At 40.2% G+C, this 24,379-nt stretch overlaps 1 protein-coding gene across 2 annotated transcripts in view; it reads left to right on the plus strand.

The window, feature by feature from the left end:
• The first annotated feature begins 4,538 nt into the window (after window positions 1-4,538).
• EFHC1 (EF-hand domain containing 1) overlaps window positions 4,539-24,379 on the plus strand; it is a 63,509-nt gene continuing 43,668 nt past the window's right edge. The window contains exons 1-4 of one of the 2 annotated variants that reach the window (XM_025419020.3): window positions 4,539-4,692; window positions 13,095-13,316; window positions 16,713-17,000; window positions 21,145-21,294. In XM_025419020.3, coding sequence (XP_025274805.1) covers window positions 4,630-4,692; window positions 13,095-13,316; window positions 16,713-17,000; window positions 21,145-21,294 — 723 coding nt within the window. In that variant the 5' untranslated portion in view covers window positions 4,539-4,629. The remainder of the gene's footprint in view (window positions 4,693-13,094; window positions 13,317-16,712; window positions 17,001-21,144; window positions 21,295-24,379) is intronic. The other variant, XM_025419021.3, reaches the window with a different exon arrangement.

Here is a 24,379-nt window from a genome sequence, read left to right on the forward strand (position 1 = left end):
CAGTATTTCTATCACTTCATGCGGAGCAGGGTGCTGTGGGTTCTATACAGAACCTCTTCCATGGGCTCTCAGAGGTAGCTTACCAGAGTGGGAGCTCTCTTCCCTTGGGAGGGATTTCTCTCCACTCATAACAGATCAATACACATTTTATTTTCCTGGGGTTCTGCATATGTTTTGATCCATAGCTTTCACTTGGTTTTCAAGATGACCTCATGACCTCAAAACAATTAACGATCATTAATTCTGGTTTAAGCTTCTCATTTTAGAGATGAAAAAAAAAAAAAAACCCAGAATCTCAAGTAGGTAAGTTCTCTAAGCTCACATAAATATTCATGACACAGTGAGGACATGACTGTGGGTCTCAATACCCCAACCTGGTGTTTCATTTTCTGTTCCATGCTCCCTATGGGAAAAATGAATAGTGTTTGAGGAATGCAGCGGGAGAGAGGGTACCAAAAATACTTTCCCATTGTTTCAAGGTTACCATTTACCTGAATTAATGGACTTGCCTGTCCACAATCAGAATCTACAACTATAGTAGATATTACTGCCTCATTGCCCTCATACTTCTCTTTGTCCGTACTATTAAAATATTGGATCAGAGATATCTCACAAGCAGGATGGCAAGGTCAGTGATCCCTCATGTGCCACAGGAGGAATATCTTTTCCATCTGAAGAAGACTGAGGTAGAGTATAAGAAATATTCAACTGGGAACCAGTCATTAGTTGATAGTTTCTTAATCTCTTTTGGTATGGGGATTGCTCATCAGTAAAATGAATAGGCTGGATGGTGTCAATCAATTTCCAAGTTTTTTGATTGTGACCATGAAAAAAGTTACCCAGAATATGAATGTGTATGTATCTATCTCAAAAACTTTTTCAGTAAATTATTCTTACCCTTATAACATGGGATGCATCCCAATAATTTGCATTCTATTTCTTCCTTAATAAAAGAAATTCTGATTGTTGTCACAATCCATTAAATTGATTTTACTACCGACTAATGGAGACTGGTAGTTTGAAAAATACTAGGTGATCTCCAAGTCGTTCACTCATTTACCCGGGCAATCATTTCACAACTGTTTGTTGAGTATTTATGAAGTGTCAGCACTGTGATGGGATCCAGCAAAATGGCAATGAACAAAACAAAGAACTTATCTTTATGACGCTTATAACCTGTGAAATCTCTGACTCTGTGAGGTAATGTTTGGTAGGCTTTTTTGGAGAGAAGAAAATCCAACTGAATCAGCTAAAGTCATAGAATGGGTTTGACTTAAGGAAGAAAAAAAACAGCAGAAAACCAAGTTTTTCTAAATCCCTGTCAGGAACCCACTGCAAGGCCAAAACAGTCTAAACCTAAATTGTATGAATTTGTGTCAAATGAAGATTTCCTGGGGGTCCTAAATCTGTTCCTGTAACTACTTGGAAATCCCTTTTGATGTTTCTCTCTCCTTCTACCATACTTTGCAAAGATCGAGGTGGCTTGACTGGGTACTCTTTTTAGATAACGGATTCCAGAAACTAAGAAGTGAGTGGTGGAAATGAATTCTAGCTGGCATTCTGAGTGAGAGACACTCCCCTGCAAGGTCTTACCACTATGGGCACGCAACTAGCCACACTCCTAACACTTTCAAACTTACAGGTGTGTATAATTGAGTTTTTCAGAAACCATGCTGTACCATTTTTATCCAACAGAGGGAAGTAGAGCACCCAAAATCATTGTACACTATCACACACACACACACACACACACACACACACACCTGCTCAATATATGTCCTGTGACTTTAGGTCCTGAAGAATAATATTATAGGTTTGAAAACAAATTCTGGGTAAAGTCAGTGCGGGAAAGTGCTGAAAAGGAGATGCTTATTTTAAGCAACTGCTTTATTTTAGACTCTTTTCAGTTAGATGCCTCCTATCAGTTCCTGGGAGGTATGATCCAGCATGAGGCCCTCTTTCAGGTTTGGTCTGCTGGCTGATTGATCTTTCCATATTTTTCTTTCTCCATGTTTTGAAACACCTTCTAAAGTCATGCAATGTCTCTGTGCTCTTCCGAGTCCAGGCTTAGTGCACAGCCTTCAGACCATGGCACTTTTTACTTTAGCTGCCAGGGATAGTCAGGTTCCTGCTCTCTCCTATATATTGCACAGTGAAAAATGGTGAGTGCAAACCGAAGTGTGATCCATGCTGAGGAGTCCTATTTGGGAGAAATGAAATATAAACTCTTCATTACACTAAACCTCAGGGTTCAAGCAGTTTTCCAAAGCCCTACCTTTATTTCTTTCCCCCCTTCTTTACAAACTTGTCCCTGTGCTTTTTAGGATTGATGCAACACTGCTTGGCTTCCTCTCCTCAGAGGTTGTGGCATTTTTAGGGGATCATAGAACAAGAAAGGTTTTCCTCACCATGCATATCTAGGGTCTGAAAGCAGTTAAAACACACTCAGTTAACCATTTAACTAGTGTGTGCTTCTGGAACAGAAAGGCATTTGAGCCGAGGCCACTCTTCAAATAGTAACAGGTACCACATGGACAATGGGCTTAGGCATGACCTACCCTATCCAGCCCGCATGAACTCTTTTCCTACCCAATCTAGGGAATATAGACCCAAGTGCAACCATGCAGTTAGTCCAGAAGGGCTCTTTCAAATGTATCCTAGTGCCACGGATTTAGTTTTATTAAGATAGAGGGAAAGGCAGGATCATATAACTGGTAAGAATGTAAGTTTATCATCAAGAGTCAGCAAGGATTATAGCTACCAGTGTTTCTAGGTACTAAGCATCAATGAGGTGGGGAGAAGTGACAGAGACATCTTCACTCTTTGAAGGTTGAACTTGTCATTTTGAAATGAATAGCTGGCTTGCATCCTAGGTCAGTGGCTAAGATATAGAGGAGTGGACTGATTCTTTTAAAGTTTTTATTAAGTTCAACAATGGTAATTCATTGATTTTTTTTGAAAGTCTTAAATGCCTGCATTATAGTACTATTAGAAAACAGACAAAAATTTTAAAGGTAAAAAAGGGGAGGAGGAGAGGACAAGAACAGGAAACAGAAGTAGTCAAGAGAGGGGAGGGGTTAGCAGAAAAACTGTTTGGGCAGGATGTGGTAGACAGCCACCAATAACTGCTTCAGGTGCCACCAGTGGATTCATGTCCTGGGCCCCCTGAGGTTCATGCCCATTAGGGAAACCCAACAGGGGGATTTGCTCTGACATGCAGCAATAAAGCTAAAGCTGCTGTCTGCATTAGCAGTAAACTACCCATGACGTACACTATGCTTTTGTGTCAGGCTTGCTACTCTATCATATTCCTAAACTAGCTCATTATCAGAAACAGCTGTTATAAAAATCAGATTCCTGGGCTCTATTTCAGACCTAATGAATCCCATGTCTGGGCACTAGGGTTTTGTTTGCTTTTTTTTTTTTTTTTTTTTTAGCTCCTCGGTGCTGATAGATAGGGTTTTTTTTTTTTTCTTTCTTTCTTTCCTGAAAATGTTTCAGGAACAGGATTATGTTTCTTTTATGGCATAATAATTGAAACAAGTTTTATAAAAATCACCAAAGGTGGGATCCCTGGGTGGCGCAGCGGTTTGGCGCCTGCCTTTGGCCCAGGGCGCGATCCTGGAGACCCAGGATCGAATCCCACATCAGGCTCCCGGTGCATGGAGCCTGCTTCTCCCTCTGCCTGTGTCTCTGCCTCTCTCTCTCTCTCTGTGACTATCATAAATAAATAAAAAAATTAAAAAAAAATCACCAAAGGTGAGAATACCTATGATCCTGACAATTATTTCACCCTACTTTGTTTGCTTCTTTATGACTTAGTTCGCTCTTTGAAGGAGATGCATTTCCCCTTGTGGTTCTGATCTTTACATTGCAGCTGCCAATAGGCATAGAGAGCTGGAGAATTGAGATAAGCATCCTGTAGCTTGACAGTCAACGAATATTGAGCGTCCTGGGGGCGAGTATGCAAGGCGCAGCCTTCCAGAACTGAGAGGCTGCAGAGCGGCAGCGGCTGGCCGTAGAATAGAGTGGTGAAGATGGAAAATGACAATGCGGCGGGGGAACGGCAGGGACGAGACGGGTGCATTAGTTCTTTGAACATCCTTGAGCAAGAGCGACACCCACGAATAATCTGCAGCCCCTGCCCCCAAGAAGCACGGAGTGCCACTTTCAACCAGAGCCAACCATTTACACTCTAGTGAGAATCGGGCCCGGAGAAGAGACAGGGCTGGAGTTCCCGGCGCCGGCGGGGCCGGCGAGGACTGGGTGGACGGAAGGAAGCACCTCCCCCCCCCCCGCCCCCCACCGTCCCCAACTGTAACTCATCTAAGGGCCGGATCCCACCCCCGGACGTCACGGCGACGACGGCGGCCGCTTTGCAGCCACCTCCTCCCACCCCGCCCACCAGCTCCCACGTCTCCCCCGCAACGCTGGCCCGCGGGCGGCGCACGCGCAGACCCGTCGCTCCCGCGCCTCTGGCCCCGCCCCCACGCGCGACGCTCCGGATGTTTGGCGTTGCCATGGAGCTCCGCGTGGCGGGCGGACGCGGCTCGTCGCCGGGGCAACCGAGGAAGCGGACGCGGGACCCAGGCGGCGGCGGCGGCGGAGGTGGCGGCGGAGGCGGCCGCGATGGTGTCCAACCCGGTGCACCGCCTGCCCTTTCTCCCCGGCACGTCCTTTAAGGACTCCACGGTGAGGACTTCTGTGCCCCGCCCCCAGCCGGCCCCGGCGCGGGAGGCCTCGGAGGGCTCGCCCCGCAGTGCACCTGCCTTCTCTACCCAACATCGCGCTCTCCCTGCAGACCCCCACCTCTTCTCTGCCCGCCCCGCAGTTCCGTCGGCCTCCGCTCCAGCCTCATCCTTTGCCCTCCGCTGCAGCCTCTAGTTGTTTCCCTCCATCCGGGCAGTGTTTGGGCCTCCTTGGTTCTCGGCGTCCTGGCCCCGTTCTTCCTCCTGCGGCGCCTTGGCCCCTGCCTCCTCTCCCTCCAGAGCGCTGTTTTCCCACTTTTCCGCGCAAGCTCTGGCTCGGGCCCCTCCGCAGCTCTTCCTCCCACACTGTACCCCTCTCCGCCCCGCTCCCTTCGTGACCGCCCTCAGCCCCCAGCCTAGCCCCTTCTCCCACTCGGCCCGCCTGCATCTTCGTCCTCCTTCCCGCAGCCCCATCCCACCCATCCCCCGGGCCCGTCATTGCCTGCTCGCCTTCTTCCTCTTCCTTATCCCGGACCCGCTAATCTCGCCCCCTCCCAGCTCCGTTTCCTGTCTTACATATATGTATCATTTCCACTCATTCTCTTCTTTCCACCAGGTTCTTTTTTTTTTTTTTAAGCTTTTATTTATTTTGACAGAGAGAGAGAGCACAAGCAGGAGAAGTGGTAGGCAGAGGGCGAGGGCGAGGGAGAAGCAGGCTCCTCACAGGGAGCCCGATGCGGGACTTGATCCCAGGACTCCTGGACCACGCCCTGAGCCAAAGGCAGACGCTCAACCACTGAGCCACCCAGGCGCCCCTCCACCAGGTTCTTTTATGCATTCTCTGCCCTCAGCATTTATGCTTCTACCTAGCCCCATCCCTATTCTGTTCAGCACTTCTGACTTGTTTACAACTTAGCCCCACTTTCTCCCCAGCCCTGTTTTATATTCCTTCTCAATTGCTGTTTCTTCAAAAATTAGATCTTCAACACTTGCCTATCTTCTTTTTTAAAAAAAGATTTTATTTATTTATTCATGAGAGACTCATAGAGAGAGAGAGAGGCAGAGACACAGGCAGAGGGAGAAGCAGGCTCCATGCAGGGAGCCCAACGTGGGACTCGATTCCCAGTCTCCGGGATCAGGCCCTGGGCTGAAGGCAGAGCTAAACCGCTGAGCCACCGGGGCTGCCCGCCTAGCTTCTTCTTTAAAAAAAAAAAAAAAAAAGTTTGATTTGAGAGAGAGAGAGAGAGAGAGAGGACAACTGAGGAGACAGAGGGAGAAGCCGGACTCCCCTCCCCGCTGGGCAGGGAGCCAGACACAGGGCTTGATCCCAGGACCCTGAAATCATGACCTGAGCTGAAGGCAGATGCATAACTGCCTGAGCCTGAGCCACCCATGCACCCCAACACTTGCCTATTTTCGTCCCAAAACATCCCTCCATGCCCTGTAGGAGATCATTCCATTCCAGTCTTTCAACCACAATTGATTAGCTATTTTTTTCTTCTAGTCCTATTCTTTTCTAACATTTTAATTAAAGATGCCTGATTAGATTGTTTTTGCTCCTTCCCTGCTTTAACTGTTTTTAGTTTCGTTCTGTAGACAAATTGAAGAGGAAAAAATAAAAGCTTGATATTTTTTCCTCCTGACATAGCTTAGCCTTTGGCAAAATTATTAAGTATTTGTTTTAATTTTAACCTGGCTACTGAAATATATGTTTGAAGATCAATGTTGAGATTTAGTAAGCTATCATAAATCAGAGAATAATACTTTATATTTGTATAGTTTAATAATTTAAGCTATAAGCTCCTTTCCATGGGTATAAAGGTAAGATAAAATATGTAATCTATTTTCTTTGGGAGGATGAATTGAAATTGAAATTGAAATTTTGGTGAGGGAGTTTGGATTCTGAGTCTCTTCTTCATAATTATCCCTGCATTAAGACACGGCATCAGAACTTTTCCTTCAGTGTGACTTTTCCATTCTATGTAAGTTATAAAATGTAGGCACATTCCTGCCCTGTGCAGGAGCAGCCTAAGCATTTGGTGTTGGTGAGTGTGGGTTACCCACAAGGCAAGGTTGAGTCGATTTGGGGAATTACAAGGGTGTAGACTGGAGTTGCCAGGCTCTGAGAATATACGTTGCTCTACTTCATATAAAATGAACTGTGCATTGGTCTTATATTCTATTTTAAATACACTGGCCAAGTGTCAACCTATTTGCCTTATTTGAAATTTGGAAAACATGGTCACTATCTTTATTCAGCACTGAAGAAATAGGTGTGCCTAACATTCAAAGCATTCAGAGGATGAACCATAATGACTATGAGGGGCAGGGAGGCTACCCAGCCTCTGGTATTTTGTTAGACTACTGGACAGACTAAGACAGTTTGTAAATATTTTTTTCCCATTCCCTAGGTTGCCTTTTCATTTTGTTGATTACTTCCTTTGCTGTACAGAAGCTTTTTAATTTATTTTTGCTTCTGCTGACTGTGCTTTTGCTATTATATACAAAAGTCATGGTCAAAATGTCAGGGAGCTTTTCCTCTTTTTTTCTTCAAGGAGTGTTACAGTTCCAGGTCTTATGTTCAAGTCTTCAATCATTTTGAGTTAATTTTTGTGAGTTCTATAAAATAGGGATCCCATTTCATTCATTTGTGTGGATACCCAGTTTTTCCAGCACCATTTATGAAGGCACTGTCCTTTCCCCATTGTGTATTCTTGGCACTGTTGTCAAAGACAGTTGACCATATATGCATGACCATCTATTCTGTTCCATGACTTATGTGTCTCTTTTTACGCCAGTACCATGAAGTTTTGATTACTCTAGCTTTGTTACAATAGTTTGAAATTAGAAAGTGTAATGTCTCCAGCTTTGTTCTTCTTTCTCAAGATCGCTTTGGTTATTTGGGGTTTTGTGGTTCCATGTCAGTTTTAGCATTGTTTTTTCTATTTCTGTGAAAAGTGACATTGCGATTTTGATAAGGTTTGCATTGAGTGTGTAGATCACTTTGGATTGTGTGGACATTTACACAGGTATTAATTCTTCTAATCCAGGAACACAAGATCTCTCTCCATTTGTTTGTGCCTTCTTTAATTTCTTTCAGTGTCTTACAGTTTTTGTTGTACATGTCTTTCATGTCCTTAAATTTACTCTTTCTCAAGGTTGCTCTGGTTATTTGGGTCTTTGTGTTTCCATGTGAATTTTAGGGTTGTTTCTCCTTTCTTTTTAATTTTTAAGATTTTATTTATTTATTTTTATATGAGATACAGGCAGAGACACAGGCAGAGGGAGAAGCAGGCTCCCCGCAGAAAGCCAGATGGGGGACTCAATCCCCAAACCCTGGGATCACGCCCTGGAGCAAAGGCAGGCGCTCAACAGCTAAGCCACCCAGGGGTCCCTTAGGGTTGTTTTTTCTATTTCTGTGAAAAATTACATTAGAATTTTGATAAGGATTGCATTGAGTGTAGATCACTCTGGATAGTGTGGACGTTTAAACAGTATTAATTCTTCCAATCAAAGAACACAAAATATCTCTCCATTTGTTTGTACTTTCTTTAATTTCTTTTGTCAGTGTCTCATAGTTTTCAGTGTATAGGTTTTTCATGTTCTTAGTTAAATTTATTCCTAAGTATTCTATTGTTTGTTAGGCTATTGTAAATGGAATTGTTTACTTCATTTCAATTTCAGATAGTTCATTGTTAGTGTATAGAAACACAGTTATTCTCTGTATATTGATTTTGTATCTGGCAGCTTTACTGAATTCATTAATTAGTTTTTTGGTGGAGTCTTCAGGGATTTTTGAATGTAAGGTCTTGTCATGTCATGTCATGTCATGTTCATTCATGTCATGTCATTTCTTTAATATATTTAGGTCCTTTGATATGGGGTGCATATATATTTATGATCATTGTATCTTTTTTCCCATTTGTTTATTTTAACTCCAGCATAATTAACACACAGTGTTAAATTAGTTTCAGATACTTGACATAGCTTCTTGATTAATTGATCCCCTTACCATTATAAAATGATCATCTGTGTCTCTTGTTACCATTTTTGGCATAAAGTCTGTTTTGTCTGATATAAGTAAAGTTACCCATGCTTTCCTTTGGTTTCCACTTGCATCAATTATCTTTATCCATCCATTCACTTTCAGCTTTTCTGTGAAAAGCCATAGTGAGTCTCTTATAGTATAGGCAGTATATAGGTGGATCTTGTGGAGTTTTTTTAAAAATCATCCAGCTTTTTGACTTTTGATTGGATAATTCAGTTCATTTACGTTTAGAGTAACTAGTGACAGATAAGGACTTACTAATGCCACTTCATTGTTTTCTGGCTGCTTTGTAGTACCATTGTTCCTTTCATTCTGTCTTGCTGTCTTCCTTTGTGAATTGATGATTGGTTGTAGTAGTATCTTTGATTTCTTTCTCTTTATTTTTTGTGAAGTTACTGTAGGTTTTTGTTTTGTGGTTACCATGAGACTCATGTGAAACATATATATGTCTATTTTACACTGATAGCAGTTCAACTTTGATCACGTATAAACATCCTGCCCTTATTTATCCTCCTTGCTTTATGCTTTTTTGATGTCCCCAAATTAACATCTTTTTATATTTTGTATCCACTAACAAATTATTGGAACTAGAGAGGGTTTCAGTACTTTTGTCCTTTAATCTTTATACTAGAATTAAGAAATGAACATATCATCATGTTACAGGATTAGGGTATTCTGAATCCAACTATATGTTCACCTTTACCCATGTGTTGTATATTTTCATATTACTAATTGACACCTTCTTGTTTCAGCTTGAAGAACTTTTTTCAGCATTCCTTGTAAGGCAGGTTTAGTGGTGATAAATCCTCTCATATTTTATTAGGGCAAGTCTTTATCTTACCTTTCTTTCTGAAGCACATTTTATCTGGATAAAGTATCCTGGGTTGGCAGTTTCTTTCTTTTAGCATTTAAATGGATGGTCCCCATTCTCTCCTGGCCTGCAAGATCCCTGCTGAGAAATCTTCTGAAAGTTGATGGAAGTTCCCTTGTATAAGGGAGTTTTTTTCTTTTACTGCTTTTAAAATTCTTTCTTTGTCTTTGATTTTAGACAGCTTTATTATTATGTGTCTTGGAAAATATTATTATTTTTTAAGATTTTATTTGTTTATTCATGCGAAACACACACACAGAGAGGCAGAGACGTAGGCAGAGAAAGAAGCAGGCTCCATTCAGGCAGCCCAATGTGGGACTCCATCCTGGGATTCCAGGATCACGCCCTGGGCTAAAGGCAGGCGCTCAACCACTGAGCCACCCAGGTGTCCTGGAAAATATTATTTTATTTTATTTTAAGATTTTATTTATTTATTCATGAGAGACACCGAGAGAGAGGCAGAGACAGAGGCAGAGACACAGGCAGAGCAGGCTCCATGCAGGGAATCTGATGTGGGACTCAATCCTGGGACTCCAGGATCAGGCCCTGGGCCGAAGGCAGGCACTAAACCGCTGAGCCATCCAGGATCCCCAGGAAAATACTATTTTAGATTGAAATTTTGAGTACCTATAGCTTTATGAACTTGAATGTCCAAATCTCTCCCTGGGTTTGAGAAGTTCTCAGCCATTATTTCTTTAAATAAGCTTTCTACCCCTTTCTCTCTTCTCCTCCTAGAGAAGGGTCCAGTGATATATACATGATTTTTCTTGATGGTGTCATGTAAGTCGATAGGCTTTCTTCATTCCTTTTCATTCCTTTTTCTTTTTGCTCCTCCAGTTGGTTAACTTCAACTTATTTGTCTTCTAGCTTACAGATTCTTTCTTCTCCTTGTTCAAGTCTTCCTTTGAAGCTATAGTTAAATTCTTCACTTCAGTCATTGTATTCTTCAGCTCCAAAATTTCTGTTTGGTTCTTTTTTTTTATGTTTTCTATCTCTTTGTTGAACTTCTCACTTTGTTCCTTTATTGTTTTCCCAATATCATTAAATTGTCTGTGTTCTTTTGTAGGTCTCTGAGCATCTTTAGGACAATTTTGATATTTTTTCATTAGGCAATTCTTTGTTCTCCATTTCTTTGGGGCCAGTGCTATAGGTGGTGGAATCATGTTTTCCTGATTCTTCATGATTCTTGTATCTTGCATAGGTGTCTTCACATGAGGATGCAGCTACCTCTTCCAGACTTTATGGATTGATTTGGTAAGGGATGACTTTCCCGTATGGGTGGAGGAATGCTGAAGCTTGCTGTGATCCTGGACCTAGTAGTGTAGGGCACCCAGTGCAGGGATGTGTGGTGGTACTGGTTTCAGATTTGGGGAGCATCATGTCTCTTTGGCTCCTGCCACTGGGGTCTACAGCATTGATAATGGTGTAGTCTTTGACAGGTGTTATGGGGGTCCATAGTGGCTGCAAGGGTTGTTGGGGTCTTTAGCAGTACCTCTAGGTCCAGCAGTTATGGACCAGGGCAAGCAGTAATGGTAGCTGGAGCAGGTAGGGATACACATGATTGGCTGCAGGGTGCCAGCTATGGGTGCCTGTGTAGTGGCAGGGGCCATTTACAGGCACACACATAGTAGTGGGAGCCAGAGAAGTAAAGGGCCAGAGCCAACTATGGACTCATTGGCAGCTGTGGGAGGTGCTGGTTGTTGGCATGTCCTCCTGTGGCTGCACACTCTCCCCTCACATGCACACTGCAGTAGAGGCCTGTGATGAGGCCTGTGATGAGGCCCATGTGCAGATGCACAGCTGGAGGGGCTGGTTTGAAGTGTATGAATGGGGGAGGGGTCAGCCAGAGGGTGTCTGTGCTGGCATCTTGCACTTAAGCAGCTGCAGAGGCCAGAGCTGGCTTCCAATGTGGTTCCCAGGCTCTGGCGGGGAAATGGGGAGGGTGGGGAAGGGAAGGGGTTCCAATGCCTGGCATCATGAATGCCTTTGGGATGAAAGCTGGTGGTGGGCAGGGGATACCTAGTGGTGGCAGCTATCCTGGCCCTTTGCTTTGGGTCAGTGGTAAGATCTGCTGGGTTTGTCTGTAGAGCAGGTGTCTGCACACCACAGGCACTCCCACTGAGAGCTGCTGCCAGTAGCCCCTATTTTGCTTCTGTGTGCCTAGCTGGACTTAATATACTTCAGCTTTGCTGGTCTGAAACTGAAGTGGGACCTTAGTGGACTGCTCCAAAAGAGTGGAGAAGCTGGTCGCTCACCCTACTCTTCTTTCCTGGCCAGAGGACCTCTTCCTGGCTGGGAAGTTCCCTCTTGACACTGAACAGTGCTGGCTTGGGGGATGAGATGATGCAGACAAAATGAGGTCTTCCTTCTCTCCTTGTGTAGTTATTCTCAGGATTTTTGTTCCACTGTGTTCCTAAAACGTCCTAACTGGACTCCAGAACTCTTCCAGAGCTGTTTTTCTCCATGGATAACTCTAATTGTTGAACTTTGTGGAGGGGTAAGGAGTCTGGGGTGTCTTATGTTACCATTTTGGTCTCTGTCTTCAAAAATATTTCCTTTCCACTTTTTTCTTTTCTTATTTAATCTTTTGGTTTTTTTCCATTACCAAAAGAAAAATATGTTCATTATAAAAAAAGACAACAACAACATAATTCAGGAAGAATACAGAAAAACATTGTCCAAATCCAGTTTCTTTTTGTTCATGTGTTTGCATGCTTCTAATTATAGTATACTTATAATTTTATATGCTGCTTTTTTGGGCTTATTAAATCATACACATTTTTCCCAGATTAACACATGATCTTTAAAACCAATGTTTTAATGGCTGCATCACAGTCCATTAAGTGAGTTTTCCATCATTAACTCATACGTTTGTCTTTTATATTGTTTCCAACGTTTTACTATTATAATTAACATTATAATGGTCAGCTTTAGGCATATTGTTCTTTCCCATAATTTTGGATTATATTTTTAAAATAAAGGATCAGGAGTGGAATTATGGAGTTTAAGACTTTAAATATAAAATACTCACCGCCTTCCAAAGAGTTGTATAAATGTATCAGTGTTACTATAACAAGAAGAAACCTTTTTTTTAGGTAAAAATTCATCTCACCTAGTCAGGTCTAGGTTCCATTGTTTATGAGCACTAGATAAGATTAAAAACATGGAAAGAATTAAGTGAAAGATTAAAAATATAGATAAGATAATATTTTAGTTTCTTATGAAAAGTGAGCTGGTAATTAAATTGGGCATTCTGGAGCAGGGCTCTAAGTTTTATTTTAAGGTCAGGCTGCTGCTTTTCTCCATGTTCCTGACCAGGTGTTTTAGCTTAAAATATAAGAATCTTCTAATATAAGTAAGCTTTTTGATATAAGATTTGTGATGTTTAAAAGCAAAGGTTTAAGTTACAATGTTTTTGAAATTTAGCTCTCTTAACTAACACATATTTATAAAATATTATTAATGAAACATTTCTTTTCTTCTTCAGAAAACAGCATTTCATAGAAGCCAGACGCTGAGCTACAAGAATGGCTATGCAGTTGTTCGACGTCCAACAGTTGGGATAGGCGGGGAGCGGCTTCAGGTCAACCAGCTGTCCCAAGCTGAGCTGGATGAGTTGGCCAACAAGGCACCAATTCTAACTTATGGCCAGCCTAAGCAGGCCCCACCGGCAGAATTTATTCCTGCACATGTAGCTTTTGACAAAAAGGTATCATCTGGGATTTCAGGGTACCCCTTGAATTCAGATTTCTGAGAGCCAACTGTTTGCAGAAAAGTCAACAGCAAACCACAGGTTTTCCAGAGTGCTCTGAGGAGAAAATTGTTCAAATGCCTCAACCTTTAGTCATAGACAGCTGAACTCAGGATTGAAAGAGGCTTTCTTTAGTCAGGAAGCCTATTACAGAAAATAATTCCCTGTAGACTTCACTGAAATATTTTCCAAATACAGTTAAAGAAAAGTTGGATGAATTCTGAATTCTTGAGTTCATATTGCTCCACGTTTACCTGCTCTGTGCTATTTTTTGAAAGTCTTATCTGTACTGATGGCAAATCCTTAGCCTCTATGAAATGCAAAATGTCATCACAACAGCAACTTCATCTTTTGTCAGTTTTCTCCAGGCTGTCTCCAGAAGTTTTTATTTTTCAGGGAATGTTTCAGGTTTGGCATAATGTAACCAAAGGATAGTGTAACATTTTTGTTTGTGTCTCATTTACCCTTATGCTTTTGTAATGTGAGCTATTTTATTTCCATCTGTTGACATTTCCATATCATCCTTGATTTTCCTTGTCAGTGAGCGTCCTCTTTTAACTAAGATGAGGTAGTCCTAACCCTGGCCATGCAACAGAATCCCTAGGGATTTTTAAGAAACTGGGATGTCACCCTAACCCTCATCAATCCTGATTTCCAGATAGTTTTTATGTATAACTGAGTCTGAGAATTACTGACCAGTTTTTACAAGATAGCTTTTCTAATTTACTCCTAGCCTATTTTCTGTCTTTTTTTTTTTTTTGGTCTTTCTTTTCATTTTATTCTTTTTGTTAAATGTCTGTACTGTGTTCATCCAACTAGTCAACTTTTATTGAGTACCTAGTGAAACCAGAGGCTGGAAGTAACAAAATAACCTGGTGGTGGAACTATACCATTTACATTCATAATCACTTAGTTTTAATTTTTTTTTTTGATGTGTCAGCCAGATTCCATAGCATTCTCCTTTCCCCATCCCAGTGAACTCATCCAATAGGAACACCTTCATATATCCATTCAGAGGCTGAACCTAAACAGTATCAGTTATATGGTTGGGTATTTCTTTACCTTTTTCTTGCTTCTCTATCACTCTACAGATAGTTTTAGCCCTAGCCATGCCCTTAACCCTGAGTTTGGCCTCAGGCAAGTCACTCTACCACCTTGAGTCTCCCTAAGATGAGGGAGGCTCAATCTGATCATTTCTGGCTCTCACATTTTGTGTATTTATATATGTGTAGCTCAAATACAGACCATTTCATGCATGAATTACTGATTGTGCCCCCATTTATAGTGATTATGTCTCCATTTCAATTCTTTGCAGTCGATCTAAAATATTTTTTGAAAATGATCTTTTGGGATGCCTGGTTTAACATCTACCTTTGGCTGAGGGCATGATCCCGGTCTGGAGATGGAGTCCCACATCGGGCTCCCTGCGAGGAGCCGGCTTCTCTCTCTGCCTATGTCTCTGCCTCTCTGTGTCTCTCATGAATAAATAAATAAAATCTTTAAAGAAAAAAATTATCTTTTGTCTTTTGCTTTTACTGTATTATCTTTCTCCTTTAAACATTCTATTCCATTCATGCATTTAATCTTTTATTAAGAATTTTAAGGTTTTATCCATTATATTCATATTTCACCTATGCGATTGCCCGATCTCTTTTGGTTTTTAATTTTGTTTTTCCACAGTAGACACCAAACCTTTTTAGTGACAGCACTCTTGTATAAAATTATTCGTCTTCCCATTCATTAAGCCATATTTGTGTCCTCACTAAAAGGTTGTCTTGGTTTGTTCCTCTAATTCCAATGGAGGTTTAGGTTAACACTCTTGCCTATCTACACTGTTCTAATCTTTTCTCTTCATGAGAGGAAATATTAAAAATAAAGACAGGATAACAGAAAAATTTCAAATTAATCCCAAAGCTTCTCAACACAAGCTTTTAATATTTTTAAATGTGCAATAGAATGTGCCATTTTGACTTCCCACTCTTGTTCCCCAGAGGACCTAGGGTTTGCTCCATCTGTCATATATGTTTCTGAGTACAATTAGGATGTATTTACATGCCACTCAAAGATTTTGTGGTGGATTGATAATTTGAGCCTCATTCATATATATTTTCTAACAAAGAATGTCATTAATACACATTTATAGGGGACTCTCCTAAAGAAATGGACTTGAGCCTTCATTTTCTTTTTTCTTTTTTTAAGATTTTATTTATTTATTCATGAGAGAGACACACAGAGAGAGGCAGAGACACAGGCAGAGGGAGAAGCAGGCTCCATGCAGAGAGCCCGACATGGGACTCGATCCTGGGTCTCCAGGATCATGCCCTGGGCTGAAGGTGGCGCTAGACCGCTGAGCCACGTGGGCTGCCTGAGCCTTCATTTTCATTTTGAAACCAAACATTATAGTCTTACCCAAATTCTAAGAGAGATTTTTGACACAGAAGTTAAGCTAGTAGAGTTAAGGGCTTTAAGCCGTCTCATCATGGAACTCATTACTACGTAATCTATATGTAGTTTGAGTATCTAGAGCAGAGGTCAGCAAACTTTTTCTGTAAAGGACCAAATAGTAAATATTTGAGGCTTTGTAGCTATCTTAGCCTACTTGAGCTGCCAAATACCATATACTGGTGCCTTACACAATAGGGATTAATTTTCTCACTGTTCTGGAGGCTGGGTGTCTAAGATCAAGGGTCCTGCCAATTGGGTTTCTGGTGAGGGCTCTCTTCCTGGCTTTAGATAGCTGCATTCTTGCTATATCCTCATGTGGCCTTTCCTTAGTGTGGGTATGCTAAGAGAGACGTCTTCCTCTCCTGACAAAGCCACCAGTTCAGTTGGATCAGGGCCCCACTGTTAGGACCTCATTACTTCCTAAAGACTTCCTAAAGACTGTCTCCACACACAGTCATATTAGGGGTTAGGGCTTTTATATACAAATTTTTTTGAGGGGGAGACAGAATTCAGTCTTAAGTAGCCTATGTGGTCTCTTCCACAACTACTCAATCCTGCCCTTGTAATGGGAAAGCAGCCATTGGCAAGTATCTGCTAATTATTTACATAATTATTTGTGGATATTGAAATTCAAATTTTATGTCACTTCCATGTGTTGTGAAATTTTATTCTTCTGTTTTTTTAACCATTTAAATATATAGATAAAACATTCTTAGTTTGGAGGTCATATAAAATCAGGTGGCAGGGATAGATGGGTCCCACGGACCATAGTTTAGCAACCTTCGATTTAGGAAGTAGGAGTGATGAGTACTTAGTTCTTCTGGAGTGGTTCTCTTTATAGGAGGGTACTGGATGTTTTTTTGGATGAGAGACTAATAATGCCATTTCTCCCTGCCTCATATGGTCTAGGTGCTGAAATTTGATGCCTATTTCCAAGAAGATGTTCCTATGTCAACTGAGGAACATTATAGGATTCGTCAAGTGAACATTTATTACTACCTGGAAGATGACAGCATGTCTGTCATGGAGCCTGTTGTGGAAAACTCTGGGATCCCTCAAGGCAAGTTAATCAAACGCCAGCGGCTAACCAAGAATGATCAGGGAGACCATTACCATTGGAAAGACCTAAATCGAGGAATAAACCTTACAATTTATGGCAGAACTTTCCGCGTTGTTGACTGCGACCGATTCACACAGGTATAGTATATACTTCTGGAAGTATATGCTGGAAGTACTGGAAATTGTGGTGTCTGAGGCATCATTCTAATTTATGGAAGGGTACATTTCATTTACAAGGGTAAGAGGAGGGGTATTTGGGTGGCTCAGTCAGTGAAGCATCTGCCTTTGACTTAGGTCATGATCTGTGGGTCCTGGGATTCAACCCTGTGTCAGACTCCCTGCCTGTCCCTCTCCTTCTTCCCTTCCTCCCCCACCGCCAACTTGTGCTCTCTTTCAAATAAATAAATAAAATCTAAAATAAAAATAATAAAAATAATAAATAAATAAAATCTTTAAACATAAAAATATAAGGGTAAGAGGAGGACACTGGTAATCTGTCCTGTATGGGTTATTATGTAGATTAATTCGGTGTTTGTGTGGGCGTTATGTGTTTCAACACTGTGTGGTGACATCACTTTTTTCACAGTGACATCAATACATATCCATTCAAATAAAATTAAACTCACATCGTGGCTGAATCATTTGATAAGAAACCAGTTCCCATGCCCATGCAAGCAGAGGATAGTGGAGGTAGCACCCTTGATGGGATAGAAATACGAAAGAGGCATTGGACGATTTATCTGAAGTTCGGACTATAAAAGTAGTCTTACTTTTATTAGCAGTTACGAGCCTAACATTTTTTGTGCAGTTCATATTTTTCCTTTAAATCATACTTGCTATATTCTGGAGAAACTTGCTATCTAAAGAATTCCTGAAATAAAACCATTTTTAAAGGAGAACGCTTATTTATATTGAGAAGAATCTTCCATTTCATCTATTTCACAAGTATGGATTTTTGACAACTTTTTTTGTAAGATTTTATTCATTTATTCATGAGAGACACACAGAGACAGAGACATAGGCAGAGTGAGAAGCAGGCTCCCAGCAGGGAGCCTTATGCCGGACTCGATCCCAGCATCCTAGGATCATGACCTGAGCCAAAGGCTCAACCACTGAACTACCCAAGCATCCCTTTGACAACTTTTCTTAAAGTTATGTGTACATATATATAAACACAGAGAGTCCTTTCTTTAACACGAAATGTAGGTATTAGAAAGTCAATTCTAAATTTGTCTTGCTAAAAATTTTTAGAAGCCAAGATATAGTTGCTGAATTATTCATGCCTTTAATCCCATGTTACCAAATGCCACATGTGATTAATCTGTACCATGCACCGATTCCTTGAATTCACGCCAATTATGTTTTGCATTTAGTAACTTATTTAGCAAATACTTACTGAGTGCCTGCTCTGTGCCAAGCATGGTTCTAGGTGCCAGGTACCTAGACTTGCCCTTATGAAGGCTATTACATTTTGGCTGGAGGAGACAAAAACCAGCCAACAAATATATATAACATGTTAAATGCTGATTAGAGCTGCAGAAGAAGAAACTAGAGCTGAAGAAAGTGGAGGAGAGTGTGAGGGTACTGCTGTGTATAGAGGCCAGTCAGGAAAGGCCTCACTGGTAAGAGACAGATAGACAGGCACCTCAAGGAAGTGAAGAAAGGAGTGCTGGCATCCATGCCATTCCAGAGCAACAGAGAAAAACAGTGTAGAAGGTAGGGTGCTAGACCATCTTTGGAAAAACATGTTTTGATTTCTCATTTTTTTAGGTTTTTGAGGTCCTTTTATCATAGGCAGTTTCAGAATTGTACCTAAAATGAGGAATTATAAAATGTTATGTAAATTTCAGGTATCATGATTATTTTTACAATCATCTCTTTATGAACAATTTGAATGTTGGCAGTTCATTACTGAGCGGTGGTCTAGGTCGGTGAGTCAATTCTCATTTTTCCTTATAGTTCTGTTCTAGGAAGTCACCACAAACTGTAATTGGCAAACATGGATCCATTGCTTCTAAGAGAAGTAACTGAGTTAGGTTTCTATAACCTTGTTTTTTTGGAATTTTTAAAAAGATTTTATTTATTTATTCATGAGAGACAGAGAAAGGCAGAGACATAGGCAGAGAGGCTCCCTGTGGGGAGCCTGATGTACAACTCAATCCCAGAACCCTGGAATCACGACCTGAGCCAAAGGCAGACTCCGAGCCACCCAGGTGCCCCAAGAATTGTTTTGTATGCTTTCTTGCACATCTTAACTTGACTACATTGAAATACCCAGAGGAAAGTTTTCAGTAATCGATTTGTTAGAAATTGGCTCCTATAACAGTTTAAAATTTATACACATCCAATTGGTGGCTTTCATTAGGGATGGATCTATGAGTGGATAAAAAAGATGGTTGTCTTTATGGTGTAGGTTTGAATGAGGAGCCACCTCTAATCAAATATATCACCAACACCTCCCTTCTCACCTCCTCTTCACTGCTCCAAATAAATGTTAGTCCTATAGACAGAATAAACATATTATAAAAATAAACTCCAGAAATCAGAGACCTAGAGTTTATTATCTTTATTAGAGTATTACCAATAGTATAGCAGATATGAATTCTACTCCACATAAGCAAGTGTACAGGAAATATTGTTTTGTGTTTTAAAAATAACTTAAAACCTACTTGAGTCCCCCTCCCCCATTCGACTGGGCTGCTGTTTCTATTCACCCTCAGCTTTGCCAAAAATTCCAAGCCCTATGCCAGACAAGAAGGCGCACCCAGGCCTAATGTGGTTGTGTAGGCAGGGTACATAGGCTGTTAATGACCAAGAGCACCTCCCTGATGCTCTGTGCTCTGGTGCTAGGTCATATACTGAGACCCCGAATGCCTGAGACTGACATGCCTGATTGTTTGCACATGTGCTCTGAGCATCCCTAAGAGCACATGTAGGATCTTGCTGTTCTGAGACCCATCAACTTGTGTCTGCTTTCCAGACTGGGAGAATTTCTTCTTTTCTTTCTCCTTGCCTTCAAAGACATTTCCTTCTTTCCCCTCCTTCTGGGATACTTTAGAATAATCTCTTCAGAGAGGTTAGGCTTTTTCTAAAAGACAGGAAGAATAGTCAGCTTCAGGAAGCTTCTGCATTCCTGCCCAAATCCCTAAGGTAAGGTTAACGAAGGGCCTGGTTATCTGTTGAAAGCAACAGAAAGGAGTAAAACCCTCATTAAATACCTCAATCAATAATCCTGCTACACTAATACATCATCTCAAGGGAGAGGAGTATATTATTAGTCATTATCTTCAGCTCAGTAGTTTTAATAGATATTGAGGTCACAATATTTTAATATTGAAAGGATATTGGAGACTGCTTAGTGAAACTTTAAATACTAAGATACAAGCCAGTTAGCAGCAGAGCTAATATTAGAACCCAAATATTTTGGCCCTGAGTCCTATATATTTTCTATTGAATTATCCAAAAGCAAATCACACAATTCCCCAGAGAAACCTAGATTTCAGATTAATTTCTAGCTCCAGGATGTAAACAGATCCCATGACATTGTTCTTTTCTGATTACCAAAAAAAGTACAGCTTAAAAGAAGAAGAAATGCCAAGTTGTATTAAAAGATATAGTTACTGAAAATATATCTACTTATAATTAGCAAATTAAACAAGATCATATCAAATTCAGATGTTTTCCTTAACTTTATCTGGTGAGACTTGAGTACTTCGTTTGTGTCTCCTATTTTGCTAAAATATTTCCTGGTCTAAAATAACCAGTGATTATTTTCCCTTTCGGAGGGGGTGGAGATGGGGGCTTCATCACATACTTATTTTTGCGGAGTTGGAAAGTTGGGAATTTGATTTCAGCTTAACTTTGCCATTGTGTAGCTTGCCCCCTGATATGAATTACATATTGTTTGAAACTGTGGTTGGATTTCAGATGTGTGTATGTAGGCAGTCCTAGGACTTAACTCTGTTCTTGGGCATTTAATTAAATTTCATTGGTCTAAATTCATATTTGGAGCCAGTTACCTTACTATTATGTCTTCCCGTTAGCTTAGCATATTGCCTAGCCATTTTATAATACAGCATACTTACGGTAATTACCAGTTGTTATCTGCATTATGGTTTGGGTCAGTTGGAGGTTTGGTGCTGCTAAGATGTACCTCAAACTGAAAATTAATTATTAATTTGGACAATGGCATAGAAATTATTTTTACAGTTATCTTTACACCACCAGTTAATACTTCAGAAGCTTCAAGAAAGATGATCATTATTACTTTTGCATGAGTTAGGTATTTTTGGAAAGTCAAGGAATTGAATTAAATCCACCAGAGAAGATGGCTCTTGATCCTTACACTGAACTCCGGAAACAGCCTCTTCGTAAATATGTCACCCCATCAGACTTTGACCAATTGAAGCAGTTTCTTACCTTTGACAAACAAGTAAGTGATATAAGCATCTCACTGGGTTTGCTCGTTTCCAGATGTGGTGCATGTTTATTAGCAAGCTGTTCTGGTAGATGTGTGTTTTAAAATATTACATCTGTAATTTAACCATCTGGAGACAGTGCTATCTTTCTGGTTTCATCTAGAGTTACAGGTACAGGAATGCTCAAGTTTTGTATTAGAGACCCAAAGGAAGTTGTGGAGTTAAGTCTTAGGAGGTCCACCAAACTTTTCAATATCAAAGCAATTCCAAGAGTTGTGTCTGCTTCCACCTTACATTTCCAACCAACTATTTCTTTTCCCAAATAGAAGTTAACTTCATAGCCTCTTTTGGGAAACCCTAAGTGAATTATTAGGAAATTTCAAAGCTATTGCATATAGGTAGGTTTCTAATATTAAAATGGTAATTTCACAGAAATCCTATTGCAGATGCTTCCTTGTTAAATTTTATATGAATGTCTGAGTACAGAATATTCTGGGTATTTTTCAGCTCTGTTCCAACTATCCCATCCTTCCCATTGTGAGGTGGTGTGTGGGGGCAGATTTGGTCTTCTCCTTTCTTTACAAAAGGGAAAGAGAAGATGGAGAGATCAACTTCAGTGTTTCTTTGCTGCCAGTTTTCTCTCAGAAATGTAATTCCTTTTAGTTAAGAAAAATTTGCCTACCACTAGCATCATCTTTCAAGGATATTCTTTATATCAATCATATAATCTGTTATTATTTTATCTTTAAAATTGTGTTGTTGATGCTGTTACTAGAAGGTGTATGTTGATGGATAAAAAAAGACTGATTAATAAATGAAAATTCTTTCCATATTAATTATATATAAACTCTTTGCATATACCTTTATTAATATGTGAGCCCCTGTATAAAACACATCACTCTTTTTGCTTTTTTTTTGTTGTTTATTTACAACAATATTGTTGTTATTTACATACAATATTATATTAGCTTCAGGTATACAATAGTGATTCCACAGTACATTGCAAAATTTTTACCACCATAAGTTAGTAACCATCTGTCAGATTACAAAGTTAATTTAATATTATTAACTATATTCCCCATGATGTATATTACATTCCTACAACTTACTTATTTTATAACTGGAAGTTTATACTTCTTAATCCCCTTCATCTATTTCACCAATTTCCCCACCACCCGCACTCCAAGCTCCCTATCCTCTGGCAACCACCAGTCTGTTCTCCACATTTATGAGCTGGGTTTGATTTTGTTTGTTTTACTTTTTAGATTCCACATATAAGTGACATCATACAATATTTGTCTTTGTCTGACTTCTTTCACTTAGCATAATACCCTCAAAGTCCATCCGTGTTGTTGCAAAGGGCAAGATTTCATTCTTTTGTATGGCTGAGTAATATCCATTGTATGTATAAACCACATCTTCTTCCTTCATTCATCTGTTGCTGGACAGGTTATTTCCAAATCTTGGCTATTGTAAATAATACTACCATGGACATAGGGTGTATTTCATTTTCTTTGGAGGCTACCCAGTAGTGGAATTGCTAGGTCATATGGTATTTCTATTTTTAATTTTCTGAGGCACCTCATACTGTTTTCCATAGTGGTCGCACCAATTTACATTCCCACCAGCAGCCTGTGAGGGCTCCTTTTTCTCCAACCAACACTTGTTATTTCTTGTCTTTTTGATAACAGCCATTCTGACAAGTGTAAGGTGATATCTCCTTGGTGTTTTGATTTGCATTTCTCTGATGATTAATGATGTTGAGCATTTTTTCATGTACTTGTTGGCTATTTGTATATCTTCTTTGGAAGAATGTCTATTCAGACCTGCTAGTTTTAATTTTTTTTAATATTTTTATTTATTTATTCATGAGAGAGAGAGAGAGAGAGAGAGAGAGGCAGAGACACAGGCAGAGGGAGAAGCAGGCTCCATGCAGGGAACCCAACACGGGACTCAGTCCCGGGTCTCCAGGATCAGGCCCTGGGCCGAAGGCAGGCGCTAAACCGCTGAGCCACCCAGGCTGCCCTAGTTTTTGTTTTAATCAGAATGTGTGGTTCTTTTGTTTTTGATTTGTAGGAGTTCTTTATATATTTTAGGTGCTAACCCTTTCCTTATCAGAGAGGATTTGCAAATATTTTCTTCCATTCAGTAGGCTGCATTTTGTTGATAGTTTTCTTTTCATTTTGTTGATAGTTTTCTTCATAGTATAGAAGCTTCTTAGTTTGATATAGTCTCGTATGTTTATTTTTGCTTTTGTTTCCTTTGCCTTTGGAGTCACATCCAAAGAAACATGGCTCAGATCAGTATCAGCAAGCTTACTGCTTATGTTTTCTCCTAGGAGTTTTATGGTTTCAGGTCTCAAAGTTAGGTCTGGAATCCATTTGGAGTTTATTTTTGTGTATGGTGTGAGAAACTGGTCTAGTTCCATTCTTTTGCATGTAGCTGGCCAGTTTTCCCAGCCCCATTTATTGAAGAGACTGTCTTTCCCCATTGTATATTCTAGCCTCATTTGTCATAAATTAATTGACCAGAGAGTATGAGTTTCTTTCTGGACTCTTTATTCTGTTCTGTTGGTCTATATGTCTGTTTTTATGCCAGTACCATACTGTTTTGATTACTATAGTGTTATAGAATAGTTTGAAATCAGGAAGCAGGATACCTCTACCTTTCTTCTTTCTCAAGAGTTTTTTTGGCTATTCAGGGTCTTTTGTGGTTCTATACAAATTTTAGAAGTATTTATTCTAGTTCTCTAAAAAAGTGCCATTGGAATTTTGATAGGGATTGCATTAAATCTGCAGATTGCTTTGAGTAGTATGGACATTTTAAGAATATTAATTCTTTTACTGTGAGCATGAAATATCTCTCCATTTATTTGTGTCTTCTTCAGTTTCTTTCATCAGTGTCTTATAGTTTCCATTGCTCTTTTAATTCAGCTTCTCTTTCACTGACTAATATTTTTGGATCAAAGTGAATTCTGCTTTCTCAGTACAAACTTATAAGCCTGTTATTTAATACTTTCCAGCTGTTGACATCTGGTATATAATTTCAGATGTTTTTGTATCTTTGGTGAATTTTTTTTTAACCACGTGAGATTACTTC

The sequence above is a fragment of the Canis lupus genome, chromosome 12, assembly GCF_003254725.2.
Source record: "Canis lupus dingo isolate Sandy chromosome 12, ASM325472v2, whole genome shotgun sequence".
NCBI lineage: Eukaryota > Metazoa > Chordata > Mammalia > Carnivora > Canidae > Canis > Canis lupus.